We start from the raw sequence: 13597 nt of genomic DNA on the forward strand, positions 1-13597 counted from the left end.
GCTATTCTGACTTCAACATATGTGAATGGAATAAACATCTCCCTTATCTCTACAGTTTGTAATGGAATAGGAATTGGTGAATTTAAAGACACACTTTCCATTAATGCTACAAATATTAAACACTTCAAAAATTGCACCTCAATCAGTGGAGATCTTCATATCCTGCCGGTAGCATTTAGAGGGTGAGTAACAGATCAAGTTACTGGTGCAGAGAAACACAAAATCCACTTTGTTCACTGGTGACATTGTTAATAATCATTTCGTTACTTGTTTCAGTGACTCCTTCACACGTACTCTACCTCTGGATCCAAAGGAACTGGATATTCTAAAAACTGTAAAGGAAATAACAGGTGTGTGCAGCTAATGTATCCCATGAACATGAACAGAAATGGGTGTTTTAGAGAGAGAACTGGTAGCTGCATTTTCTTCTCTCTCAGCGTCATAAAACATTTCTTCTGAACTTCTACCATTAATGACTAATGACTTCTTTGATGGTTTTCATGATCACAGTTTCCCCTGCGTGTGAGGGGTGAACACTTTAATCAAAGACTTGAGTCATTCCTGATGTTGTGTGAACATGTCTAACCCTCGTCTCCTCTGCCCTGGCCGGCCGTCCTGACGACACAGTGACTTTTGAGGGTGGAGGGAAAAGAGGGGTAGAACGCTGAGGGAACAACACAGGCTCTCAAGCCCACAGACTGCACCTCACGTCCCTGCCCGGCCACCAGCAGGCATTTGTCCAATGCCTGCCATCAGAGCTCCCCTGCCTTCATCCCTAAAAAGGGAGTAATTAGACCTAAATAACAAGACTGTTTTGAGGATTGGAATTAAGTAAGGAAAATATGTGAATCTCCTTTGTGTGATAACAGCTCAGACATGGCAGCTGCCATCAGGAGCAGAAGCAGGATGGGTCCTCAGATACGGACCCCAGCCTGGCTGTCAGGGCCGTGGCACCACGGGATGGCCTGTCAGGGGGAGATGACTGGCGGGAGAGATGCAGCGAGGGATGGGAATTCTATAGGAGAGGCAGATGCTCGCTGTACAATTGTGCCTTGGCTTCTATCTACACATGGGTATATACTCAGTGAAGATAACAAAAAGAATTAAATCAAATCTTCACCTCTCCTGCTCATATTAAAGTCTCTTGAGAATCCTAAAATGTCTCAAAAAAGACATTTCTAAGTGGTGGGTGTCGGAGCCTCTCTTTTGCCTTTCTAGGGTTTTTGCTGATTCAGGCCTGGCCCGAAAACAGGACTGACCTCCATGCTTTCGAGAACCTAGAAATCATACGTGGAAGAACAAAGCAACAGTAAGTTGACCCTACCCAGAGCCTGGTACATTATTTGTTTATCTATTTTCAAAATAAGACCCAATGAAGAGTTTGAAAGTAGACTTAGACAGCTGTTACGAAGATGCTCCAGAGAGCTGTCAGGTATCCTCCAGCCAGCTCCCACCACTGTTAACCTCTCACCTACACGTGGTACGAGTACGAAATGAAGAAATTAACATTGGTGCAGTACTGACTCCAGCACCAGACATCACTCCGACGTCAGCACTTTGCCTGTGAACACCATGTTGCACCTGGCTGTTCTGTCTTCTCAGTCCCTTCCAATCTACAGCAGTCCCTGCGTCTACTCTTACCGTCTAGAGCCTTGACAATTTTAGAAAGCACTGGTCAAGCGCTCTGTAGGGTGGCTGATGTCTTCTCATGATTCGATTGAGGTTGTGTATTTTTGGCAAGAAGAGCACTGAGATGACATGTCCGTCATATCAGAGGGAGCTCAGAGACTTTTTAACATTAAATATTTTGTTCAGGATTTCCACTTCTCCAACTCTGACAGCGAAATACTCACATGTAAGCATCTTTAATATAGTAAGAGTAATAATGAGTTTTGTGATGGGGAAGAGTATGAGAATCTCTTTGGCAAACCTGCCTTAGAAATGGTCTGATGCGGAGAAATGTTACCTATTAATTGACCCCTAAAACAACTACCTGATATCATTCAATATTAAAGAAAACGGAATAAGTACACATGAAATATATATTACTTTTTAAAAACCATCTTGGCTGTGCACCCCTGATACTAACCACACAGTGAACATTGCTTCCCAGGAAAATCCTGTTGTTCTGAGTTCTCAAAAATACTTCTTTTGCCCAAAACTCATGCAGAGATAAGAGATTTAGATCAATTTTCTTGGGTGACTGGCACGTACCCCTTGGCTTAGTTTTAGGAATTTAAACAGAAGTAGGATTACTTTTTTTACTTTTCACATTTAATGAGGAGTCTGGTGGTACAGACCCACTGGCTGCAGGTGTGGCTCACCAGAGCAGGTGACTCCAGCGTCATCCCGTGTCTGGGCTTCTGTGGGCACAGGTTGAGAGAGAATTTCTAAACACTAGTGCTGCAGGTCTCCTACACAGGGCTGCTTGCTTTCCTCAGGAGCCAGGTTGTGGGAAGGGAGGAGGACAGGGTCAGGAGACAAAGAGAAACAAGGGGAGGAGGAATCTCCACATCAAACTTCTGTCATCTCACGCCTGATGTCTCCTCATGTGGCTCTATCTCAGCTGGTCCCTTCCCTGTCCTGGTGTCCAGTGAACTTCCTGAAACACAGATCTCTTTCCTGTGGTTTCCATTATTTGCAGACAACAGCCAGGCTCAGGGTGTCCAAGGTCTTCTGTGCTCTGGCCTTTCCTATCCTCCCCAGATGCCTCCCCAAGCCTTCCCGCTTCCAGGTTTCTGCTCCAGCAGAAGCTCCTGGTCCTCAGCACCTATCGGCTGCATTCTTGCCTTCCTGCTCTTCTGGTGGTTCAGGACTTCCCTCCCTTCAGTGTGAATTACTTTCATCCAGTCACTGTTGGTAGCTATTGATAGCCTTACAGAGTTCTAGCACAGAGCTGGGTGGTTCAAATGTTTGTTTAGTAATTGGATGGATGGGTAAATGGATCAGTGCATCAGTGGATGGAAGGATAGGTGGATGAGTGGGAGGAATGGATGGGTGAACGAGAGGTGGAAGGATGCATGCATGCACAGATAAGTAGATGGACAAGTGCATGGATAAAGGGGTGAGTGGATGGATGGATAGATGAATGAGTGGGTGGATGGAAAAAATTAACCTGTAATTTTTTTGAAGTATATTTGGATATTTGAGAAGTTAGAACATGCTTTCAATTCCCAGGCCAAAAAAAAAAAAAAAAAAAAGCAGTAAATATAGTAACGACATTAACATTTATTCAGCCCCCTGTATGCCACTGGAGTTAAAAATACTAAATGAACAAGGAACTAGCTTTTCCCAGGAGGAGCTTTAAGAAAGATCTCTTGTAATTTTCAAAAGTTGCAATAAAGACTTTCTACAATATGACTTATAATCACTGGGAGGCAGTTTGTAGTAAGCATAAGGTGGTCCAGAAAATAAAAATAAAGTTTTTAGTGATATAATTTTTTCATAATTTCTCACAATGTTATGTTTCTTCTCCACTGTAGTGGTCAGTTTTCTCTTGCGGTCGTCGGCCTGGACATAACATCCTTGGGATTACGCTCCCTCAAGGAGATAAGTGATGGAGACGTGATCATCTCAGGAAACCAAAAATTGTGTTATGCAAATACAATAAACTGGAAAAAACTATTTGGGACTTCAAGTCAGAAAACCAAAATCATAAACAACAAAGATGAAAAAGGCTGCAGTGAGTAATCACTCTGGCTGATTGTGGAGGTGGTCACTTGGGTCGTTTAATTTAATTTAGAATATTCCCAAACATTTCAATTACATTTTTCATTCCTGAAGGAGATTAAAAGAAAACTATATATTCCTAATTGTGAAGTTATTGTGTGAAGTTCCTTGGAATCATTTCCAGATCATTCACATTTCACAGGATGAATTTGCCCTGAGGTTTTAGCTATCGATTATTTGTAATTTACAGAACTAAATTTTGTATTAATTATTTTACCTTTTAGCTGTAGGTTTCTCCCTGCTCACTTCAGCCTCTGATGACTACAGCTAGCAACACACACGCATGCACACGCGCACACGTATGCACACACATGCACACATATGCATGCACGCACATGCAAGCACACACATGCAAGCATACACATGCACACATATGCACACGCTCGTGCACAAATCCAGATAGAATTTCACACGACATTGCCTAGTCTGATTGTGGAGTCACGGGTAGCTTTTGAAGCTGAGGCATGCACGCTGCCTGGTCACTGGGAGAAGATCTGAGTTCACGCCCCGACTCTAGCCTTCCTAGCTTCTAGACCTTGATCGGTTTACTTAGTTTCTTTAGGCTTGGGCTTCTTCAGTGACTCTCACTGCTAGTGAGAAATTGAAATGAAATTTTATATGTAAAACTCTTGGCATGGTGCCCAGCACGTGGCAAGGAACCACAAACCCCTGTGTTTCCATCAGCTGTGACCTTCATCAGCAGAAGGCTACCCAGGGCCCGTCCGGGAACGCTTGACTCCCAGTGGGGAAAACGAACTTGCAGTTGGCCTCTGGAGGCCAATCTGATGTCACTGCTTCTTCTAGTCCCTCCCCTGCCACCACACGTCCCTGCAGCTCAGGGTCACAGAGAACCCAGCCCCTCGTTTGCAGGTGCCGTCTCACTTAGCCCTCTAGTCACTGTGCTGTAGCTGACCCCTGGGGCTCGCTCTGTCTCCTCAGAGGCCATAGGCCACGTCTGCCATCCATTATGTTCATCCGAGGGCTGCTGGGGCCCAGAGCCGAAAGACTGCGTGTCCTGCCGCAACGTCAGCCGGGGCAAGGAATGTGTGGAGAAGTGCAATGTTCTGCAGGGGTAAGGTTATTTTTTAACCCCTTTGTTTTGATAAAAGATAAGGCCAGTTTTTTTATCGGTTTACAGTTATTCACATTGATCCTATTGCGTTTTTGTTTATTTGTTGACAACTGTTAATCAGAAAAGGAAATGAACAAACCCTATTCATTACTTAATCCAGTCCACCAATTTATTGAGTCTCTGTTTTGGAAATCTGTGATATTTTTCTAAGCCACACAGAGTTCCCAAGATAAATGGAAAAGTCCTAAGTGGTTCATGGGGCCAAGACCACAGTCATTTAGACTTTTCTTTGCAATACACTGTCCCTGGTATGTCAAAATAGATTACTATAAATTACATTTCCCGGTTAATTTTTGCTTTATGTTCAAGAAATATTGAACCGTGCATATAAATTTAAATGTAACCATGGACAAAGAAGTAAACAACCATATAACCATTGTTGAATTTATTTGCAATCAATAGAAAGTATAGTCTGTTGATTCTCTGGGAATGTTGATATTGACATAAAGCTTTGAATGTGCTCAAATAATGACTAAAAATAAATCAATACGAAAGGAAAATTGAAAGAGAGAGGCAAGCCTTTTTTTTTTTTTTTTTTTTTTTTTTTTTTTTTTTTAATTTAAAGAAAAGGGGAAATTCTGTGAGAGAGAAGGAGCCATAGGACTTATAGGTGGCTATAGGAAACCTTCCTTCTTGTTTCACTCTCAGGCTTGGACCACAGCCCGGGTCCAGAAATATGCAGGAGCGGGATCAGAAGACCAAGTACAATTCTGTAGGAACCCGTTAGCAGATAATAACCTAACAGAGTACTTTGTATCATTGACAGTGTTGTTTCAACAAGTAAGAAATATTAGTGCGATCCTTCCTGCTGCAAAGAGACATGAGTCTCATGGTTTCCACATCTTTTAAAGAGAGAAGGAATTGGGGCACCTGGGGGGGGCTCAGTCGCTTGAGCGTCTGCCTCCAGCTCAGGCCATGATCTCAGGGTCCTAGAATCGAGCCCCACATCAGGCTCCCTGGTCATCAGGAGTCTGCTTCTCCCTCTGCCCCTCCCCCACTCATGCTCTCGCAAATAAATAAATAAAATCTTTAAAAAAAGAGAGAGAGAAGGGATTAAAATAACCCTGTTGGTGGTAGTTTCTGTTAAGGACGCTGGTGTCTGGCAGCACTTCTCCCACAGGCGTTTAACTCAGAGAAGGGAAGGAAAAAAACAGTTGGGCGTATTTGGTTTAATTGACGACGTAAGGGAGGGCTTATGGAACATGTTGTGGGGTGTAAACACTCCTTGTTCACTGGAGTGAAGACCTGTAGTTAATTACCAGGCAGCTTTCAGCCTTAATAGCTGTCACAACTGTTCTGTCTTTTCAATCAAACATCGTCTTCTTGCTTAACGTTGACCTAGACATCTTCGAGGAATAGCAGAACTCTTACAAGCAAAATTCTTCACACCTGTGTTCGATACTTGCTGGTTTTATTAATAACCATTGAGTATGTTTTAACATCTCTCCTTCCTTTTCCTGTGCATTAATCTTCAGTTAATTATTTCTTTCCAGCTTAATTTAAATATCCACGAATCTGGTATTGGGGGAGAGGTCACCTCTTAAGGACTATTACTTTTTTCATTCATTGGCCTGTTTGCCTAATAGACAAAAACTGTGCCTTGTAGAAAAATGCAGGGAAGATGTTTGGATGATAAATGAAATTTTGTATTTGTTCAGGGAGACGATGACCAAGGATTCAGTTAATACAATCAGTTTATGACATTACAGTATAGTCCTAGATTCCCAACTGTTACATGTTGACCTAAAATTTTTTTGCATTTCTGAGAAAGGGGATTTGTGTCCCCTGAAATTTCAGACAGATTAACTCAGACGGTTGTAACCACCCAGCCTTTTGAAGCACGATCGCTCGAGACGGTACTGATCAGTTTCCTTTCTTCTCTCAGGGAGCCAAGGGAGTTTGTGGAGAATTCCGAGTGCATACAGTGCCATCCGGAATGCCTGCCCCAAGCCATGAATGTAACCTGCACAGGACGGGTGAGGAGTACATTTGATGTGATTCACTCATATGTCCTAGGAAGAAGGCTTCCCTGCAGCAGAACCCCACGATGAGCCAACATCACTCTATAGCCACCAAAGGCAGCCATCCAAGCCCAGACAAGCGGCCTTGCGACCTCACAGCTGCATCAAAGAGGCTGTGGTCGAATGGACGTAATCACACAACCCACCCTGGGAAGCACGCATCTTCAGTCCAACACCCCTAACAAGTTTAATAACATTCTACTCTGTCACCAAAAGGAGGCCTGGGGGAGACCGGGTCCACGGTCAGCCAGTTCTCACTATTCCGGACATCTGTCATCATTGCTTCCTCATTTCAATCAGACATCATCAAATTCTTATTTAGCATTAGTGCACAATTATTCAAAGCATTTTTAAAGAAACACCTAGCAGAACTTTTCAAAATTCATTTTTCTATCTACCTGATATTTTAAAGAGTTTAAGTGAGAATTCAGGTCCCCCTCACACCAATGTCCTAATTATAGTTCATTCTCAGTATTATTTATAAGGACTTCTGTGTGCATTTGAGCTTCCACAGCCATACCTAAATTGACTCATTGAAAACGTTTTTCAGAAGTTCTGTCTGAATTGGGCAGAAGGCTGTGTTTTGAGGTAGAGGCTGCCAGCGTGGCAGGTTACAAAGTAAACCATCGGTCTACAAGTTCATCTGGTGTTAGGGTGAATTTTCATCATTGAAATAAGTCAGTTGGTGACCCCAACTTAGTCGTCTCATTCTGGTGCTGAGAACACTCAGTGTTTGGACAGAACGGAGACATCAGGGAACTTCACCAACAGGCACACCCCTCCCGACCAGTTTTACTTCAGTCCCTCTGTGAAGTGTGTGGATACAACCAGAGCAGTCCCAGCGCCTTCAGTTCTGAGTTGTTGAAGGACACTCTGAGTGTGGCAGAGTCAGCACAGTGCACGGTTCACTGTGCACCTGCCTTGTCCCTAGAGAAACATGCTCGTAGGCTTTTCAGATTTGCCTCAGCAAGGCTGGCTTTCCACAGAGCTTTCCTGTAAGTTCAAAGGTGTTATGCAAGAAAGTCCATCTGAGCAATAAAGATGTAAATTTACTCATAGGCTAATTAGATTGTTTTGACAGAGAAGGATGCCCATAATCTGTTAAGTAAAATGTAAGGAAGGATTTGGTATAGTTTTATATTAGATGCCTTTAAAGTTGGGAAGACTTTGTAGTAAGCTGTTAACAGTCCTATCAAGCGACGGCAATCCCAGACAAGCTTGTTTTCCTGCGTGAAGAACTTCTATTACCATTTGACTGTTTTCACAAAAAGTATTTAAGTAACAAGTTACTTCCATTTTGAAAGAGAAGGAAACGTGTGTGAAGGTCTTTCTCCGTCTTGGTGCAGGGACCGGACAGCTGCGTCAAGTGTGCTCACTACATCGATGGCCCTCACTGCGTCAAGACCTGCCCGGCTGGCATCATGGGCGAGAACAACACCCTGGTCTGGAAGTTCGCGGATGCCAATCGCGTGTGCCACCTGTGCCATTCCAACTGTACCTACGGGTGAGTGGAAGTTCTGTCTGCTGAAGACGCGGGACAAGACGTCTCCTGTTCTAATTATATGTAAGCCAAAAAGAAGGAGTCAGGTGGAGGACCGGGAATCACTGTTCTGATGAAATTAGATGCTACTGTGAGATGACCTTTTACTTCATGTTCAGCCACCATTTCTGCAGATCAGTCTTCCCAAGGGCCTCTTCATTTCGCGACTCGATCCCACTCTCTCCCGGCACCTGGCCTGTCACTGTCCTTGTCAGTCCCCTCTTCAGACGTGAGTGGCTTTCCTTCCGTCTGAGCTGCTCAGGTAGCCTCCCCGCCCAGGAACCCCCCACAGTTGTCCTGCAGCACCTTCAGAGGCTGCTAAACCCCGCCGGTGGTCCCAGAATTTATGACTTCAGTTTACACTCACTGTGCATAGTGTTGCCTTTTGGGGACCGCCAGGCACTGTGGGGGAGAAAAAGCGAGGGAGCAAAGAGATTTCGAGCGGGGTGTGAGTTCATCAGTGGTCATTCATTAGTGATGCCTTTCGTCTTTGATTTTTGGTTCTCCTAGGAGATTATAGAGTGTGAAATAGTGAGGCCTCCTGTGCGTCCCATGGCCTGAAACAGCCTCTGTGTGTGTGTGTGTGTGTGTGTGTGTGTGTGTGTGTGTGTGTGTGTGAGAGAGAGAGAGAGAGAGAGAGAGAGATGTAGGAAGGAAGGCCCAAAGGCACTGGGGGGAAAGGAGCAGGACACCGTGGAAATGGGGGAGCAGACCCTCCCCTCTGATGGAAGTGTACAGATCCCAGCCCTTGACTGAGATAGAAAATGGGGTGCTCAAAGGCGCCCCCACCCTGTTCACAGATTTGAAGTGTAGTTCTTCATCCTTTCCCAGGCCCCCACCTCCTTTTTCTTTTTTTTTTTTTTTTAAGATTTTATTTATTTATGTGACAGAGAGAGACAGCCAGCGAGAGAGGGAACACAGGCAGGGGGAGTGGGAGAGGAAGAAGCAGGCTCCCAGCGGAGGAGCCTGATGTGGGGCTTGATCCCAGGATCACGCCCTGAGCCGAAGGCAGATGCTTAACAACTGAGCCACCCACGCGCCCCCCCACCTCCTTTTTTAAATTGAAGTCTAGCTGACACACAATGTGATATTCGTCTTAGGTATGATTCGACAATACCAGATGTTATGCGGTGCTCACCATGAAAAGTGTGGTCACCACCTGTCCCTGTACAGAATTATTCCATTATTGACTCTATTTTCTATGCTGTGCTCCTTATCCCCGTGACTTATTTATTTTACCACTGGAAGCGTGTACCTCTTCACTCCTTCACCCGTTCCGTGCATCCCCACTCCTTCCCTCTGCTAACCACTGGTTTGTTCTCTGTATTATGAGTCTATTTCTGTCATTTGTTTGTTCATTGGTTTTGTTTTCTTAGATCCTATATATAGATGAAATCTTACGGTACTTGTCCTGCCTGACTCAGCATCATGCTCTGTAGGTCCATCCATGCACAACAGCATGAGTTGTCTTTTCCGTTTAATGAGAATATTTTGCTTTCCTACTGGTGTTTGTATTGGCAAATGCTGCTGTTCTTCAAAGCCAGGGTATTCTGCCTTTTTACATCATCCTGTAATCAAAAGAAGGGATGGTGGCCTCCCCCACTAGAATGGGAACCCAGCTGCTCAGGAGTCATTGAAGACCAGTGCTGTCTGTGGTGTATGCAACACATTTCGGTCATGGGGGAGGGGATGAAGCCAGCTCCCCCCTTGCTCCTGGCTTTCTGGGTCTGAAATCATCACTGCCATTTCCCTGCTGCTGAGACTTGTCTCACTCCTCAGTTCCTCCCCACCTGCTCCTTAATCAGTATGGCTCTAGTCCTGGGCCCTCTACGCTCCGGCCCGTACTGACGTCCTGGAGCCAGATATGAGACAGCTGTACTGTATCACAGATGCTCTTGAAAGCTTTTCAGTAACAAAGGCAGAAACTGTCCACTTTGCTCGATGCTAGAACTGTCCCTGTCACAGAGTACACACTCAAAAATCCTTGCTGAGAGAATGAACAAATGAATAAATGCAATGTAAATAAATGATCAACCAGTGCCACAAAATTGGGACTCATGCGATTTTCATGATTGGAGAGTAATTTAAACATGTTGCCTTAGGACTTAATAAAAACTCTATAAGGGGCACCTGGGTGGCTCAGTCAGGTAAGCATCTGCCTTAGGCTCGCGTCATGACCCCAGAGTCCTGGGATGGAGCCCCATGTGCTTCTCCCTCTCCCTCTGCCCACCGCGCCCCCCCTCCCGCTCATGCGCGCGCTCTCTCTCTCTCCAAGCTCTCTCTCAAATAAGCAAATAAAATCTAGGAAAAAAACATCTCAAACTACTGAAGAAGTAGAATGATTAAAATGTGTGTCTTTCTCTCAATTCCTACAGCTGTGCTGGGCCAGGTCTTGAAGGCTGTGCGACAAACGGGTACGTGTTATAGTCATGTCCACTGGACCTTCTCAGAAATGACCCAACACCCTATGGGCAGAGATACTTTCCCGCATTTCTGATAGCCCTGTACATTGACAGGCTCTCCCCTGCGGACAGGGCCAGCATAGCACCCCCAGCACAGACCACCCTGCCGATTGCACCCCCGCTCCCCTGCCTACCTTGTTGGTGTGCTTCGGTGGGCTGGGGGGAGGCAGGGTGTGAGCACTGGGACCTGCTCTGTGTGGCGCTAGAACTCCATGCCTAGTGCCTCTCTTTACACGGAGCCTGTCTCCGCCGTCTTTGGTTACACGAGTTTTGTTGGAGCCTTCTACTAGCTTCTCTTCTTTTCATCCTTGCTGACCCAGTGGGTCCCATCTCAGAGCTTCAGGTTTGATGACAGAGCTCCAGCTTGGGGGGATTTTCTCCCCTGACTAACCATTTCCAAATAATGACTTCCTTTAGCATTTCCATGCTGATTAATTCGCCATCATTACTTGAAATGCTGCACTAAGAAAGGCAGAATTGGGAATTCCTGGTCAGACTCATCAGGAAAGAGTGTGGTATTATCAATTAACAATGTCTAGCAAGGAATTGAAATCATGCACAAGGCACCTCTTCCATTTCTAGTAAGGTCTACACAAGCCCTTCTTCAACAACCTGCCCTCCATGTCGGCTGACTCTTCTGCCCCAGAATTAGCCATGATAATAAATCCCACCTACTATCAAGTGAAACGTGAAAGACGAGTAAGGCAGTTTCTCAGAGATAAAGACTTCCTTTCATCCCTTCGTCTTTGCTGAGCCTACATCAGCAAAATTTGTCCTATCTTCACACTTCAATCAGTACCTTTGTAATGAGGTTTCCCATCAGAGCCCCACCTTGAAACAGTCAATGACTGTTCTGTGTTATATTGACTCTTTTTACTTTTTCTTCTTTTTATTCACTTACCCTTACTACAGCTCCCCATGGAGCACATACTCTGTAATAAAGTGTTCTTTATCGTTCTAGTGTTCCTTTCAATATAGTAAAAACTCATCAATGCAAACTGCATTAATTGGGGAGATGGCATAATGCAGGAGACAACTTTTCTCTCACTAAGGAGAAAGTGTTGTAAATATTGTCACACAGCACCTTTGACCCACTTACAAGAAATTTGTAAGAATGTTGGGGTATTTATGTGCTCATGATACTAATCAATCTTTGATATGCTTTAACATTTCTTCCTGAAAATATGAAGTTTGCCAGAAGCTCAAATGGAATAGAATAATAATTTTATTAAGATTCTAAATGCAGAATCCAGGAATTCAGATGGTTTTTTTCCCCCAGTGAACTCCAGAACCTTCGTTTTGAGTTTTTGCTGTCCCTGAAATCAAGCACAACCTCAGCGGGAAGAAGGAGGGCAGTAGAGTGGTTAGCTGTTACACAGTGACATCACTCATTTATGACAATGATGTTTTTTATGTCGAAATCCTACCACTTTATAACCTCCCCCAAGCTTATTCATAAAGCATTCCACAGGGCTGTGGTCCCATCTTGAAAGCCAGGACCCTTCTAAGAGGCTTAACATTATGGAGAGGGTCCCTTCGCCCAGGCAAGCCAGGAGACAGTGCATGTTGTATGCGTGTGGCGTTCCAGGCTTCGAATGTATGGAGATACTCTGGGGAAAAATGCAAATTCATATGAAAAGCATTATCGAAGTCTGAGTTATGTTTTGAATTGTGTGGTTTCTTAACAGATTAAAATAAAATTGTCGGGCACCTGGGTGGCTCAGTTGTTAAGCGTCTGTCTTCGGCTCAGGGCATGATCCCGGAGTCCTGGGATTGAGCCCCACATCAGGCTCCTCTGCTGGGAGCCTGCTTCTCCCTCTCCCACTCCCCCTGCTTGTGTTCCCTCTCTCACTGGCTGTTTGTCTCTCAAATGAATAAATAAAATCTTTTAAAAATAAAATAAAATAAAATAAAATTGTTATATGGGGATGTCCAGATGATACCACAATTTAAAAAAATGTAAAAAAAGCTGGGAGGGAGGATCTTCTTATGCTCAAGAAAGTAGAAACACTACCCTAGAAACTCTTTGCATTCTCTCCTCTCTTTAGAAGCCATGTGGTATCTACTTTCTGAGATAATGTTAAATGATGTCAAGGTATCAAAAAATGCAGAAAATAATAAAATGCCAACGTAACGAAATCTGTCAGCAAACCTCACTTTCCCATGTCTCCCTCTCGTTCCAGGCCCAAGATCCCATCCATTGCCACCGGGATCGTGGGCGGCCTCCTCCTGGTGGTGGTGGTGGCCCTTGGGGTGGGCCTGTTCTTGCGCCGGCGGCACATCGTCCGGAAGCGCACGCTTCGTAGACTGCTGCAGGAAAGAGAGGTAAGCGGGTGCCGGCCCAGCACACCCCCCAGTGCCCCCCCCAGTGCCCCTGCCCCAGCACCCCAGACAGGAACAGGGGTTCCCCTGCCAAGTCTTGGCATTCCAGATTGTGTATCTTAAATACGTATTTGTAGGACTGCATTTTATTTCTTATGGTGGAAAAAACAGGAAGAATCTCTGAATGTCCCATTAGAAACGATTTGGTACAGCTCCGGAGTGAGAGGAGTCTCACAGCTGGGTACAAAGCCATGTGTAACACAGTCCTGTGTAACACAGAGCGTGCGTGTATGCAGAAGGGCTTGCGAGTAGGAGTCTGCTGGTTCCTGTGAAGGCACACGGTTGAGACGTTACTTTGGAAAATCCCATCGTCTATACAGTGCTGTTGCTT

The 13597-nt window shown here is 44.8% G+C and overlaps 1 protein-coding gene across 2 annotated transcripts in view; it reads left to right on the plus strand.

Annotated features, from left to right (window-relative positions):
• EGFR (epidermal growth factor receptor) overlaps positions 1–13597 on the plus strand; it is a 203342-nt gene that overhangs the window by 159875 nt on the left and 29870 nt on the right. Inside the window, exons 9-17 of one of the 2 annotated variants that reach the window (XM_045788530.2) lie at positions 56–182; positions 277–350; positions 1219–1309; positions 3483–3682; positions 4669–4801; positions 6747–6837; positions 8229–8386; positions 10798–10836; positions 13068–13209. In XM_045788530.2, coding sequence (XP_045644486.1) covers positions 56–182; positions 277–350; positions 1219–1309; positions 3483–3682; positions 4669–4801; positions 6747–6837; positions 8229–8386; positions 10798–10836; positions 13068–13209 — 1055 coding nt within the window. The remainder of the gene's footprint in view (positions 1–55; positions 183–276; positions 351–1218; positions 1310–3482; positions 3683–4668; positions 4802–6746; positions 6838–8228; positions 8387–10797; positions 10837–13067; positions 13210–13597) is intronic. The other variant, XM_045788531.2, reaches the window with a different exon arrangement.

Source organism: Ursus americanus, chromosome 3, assembly GCF_024610735.1.
Source record: "Ursus americanus isolate L20-20 chromosome 3, mUrsAme1.1.p, whole genome shotgun sequence".
NCBI lineage: Eukaryota > Metazoa > Chordata > Mammalia > Carnivora > Ursidae > Ursus > Ursus americanus.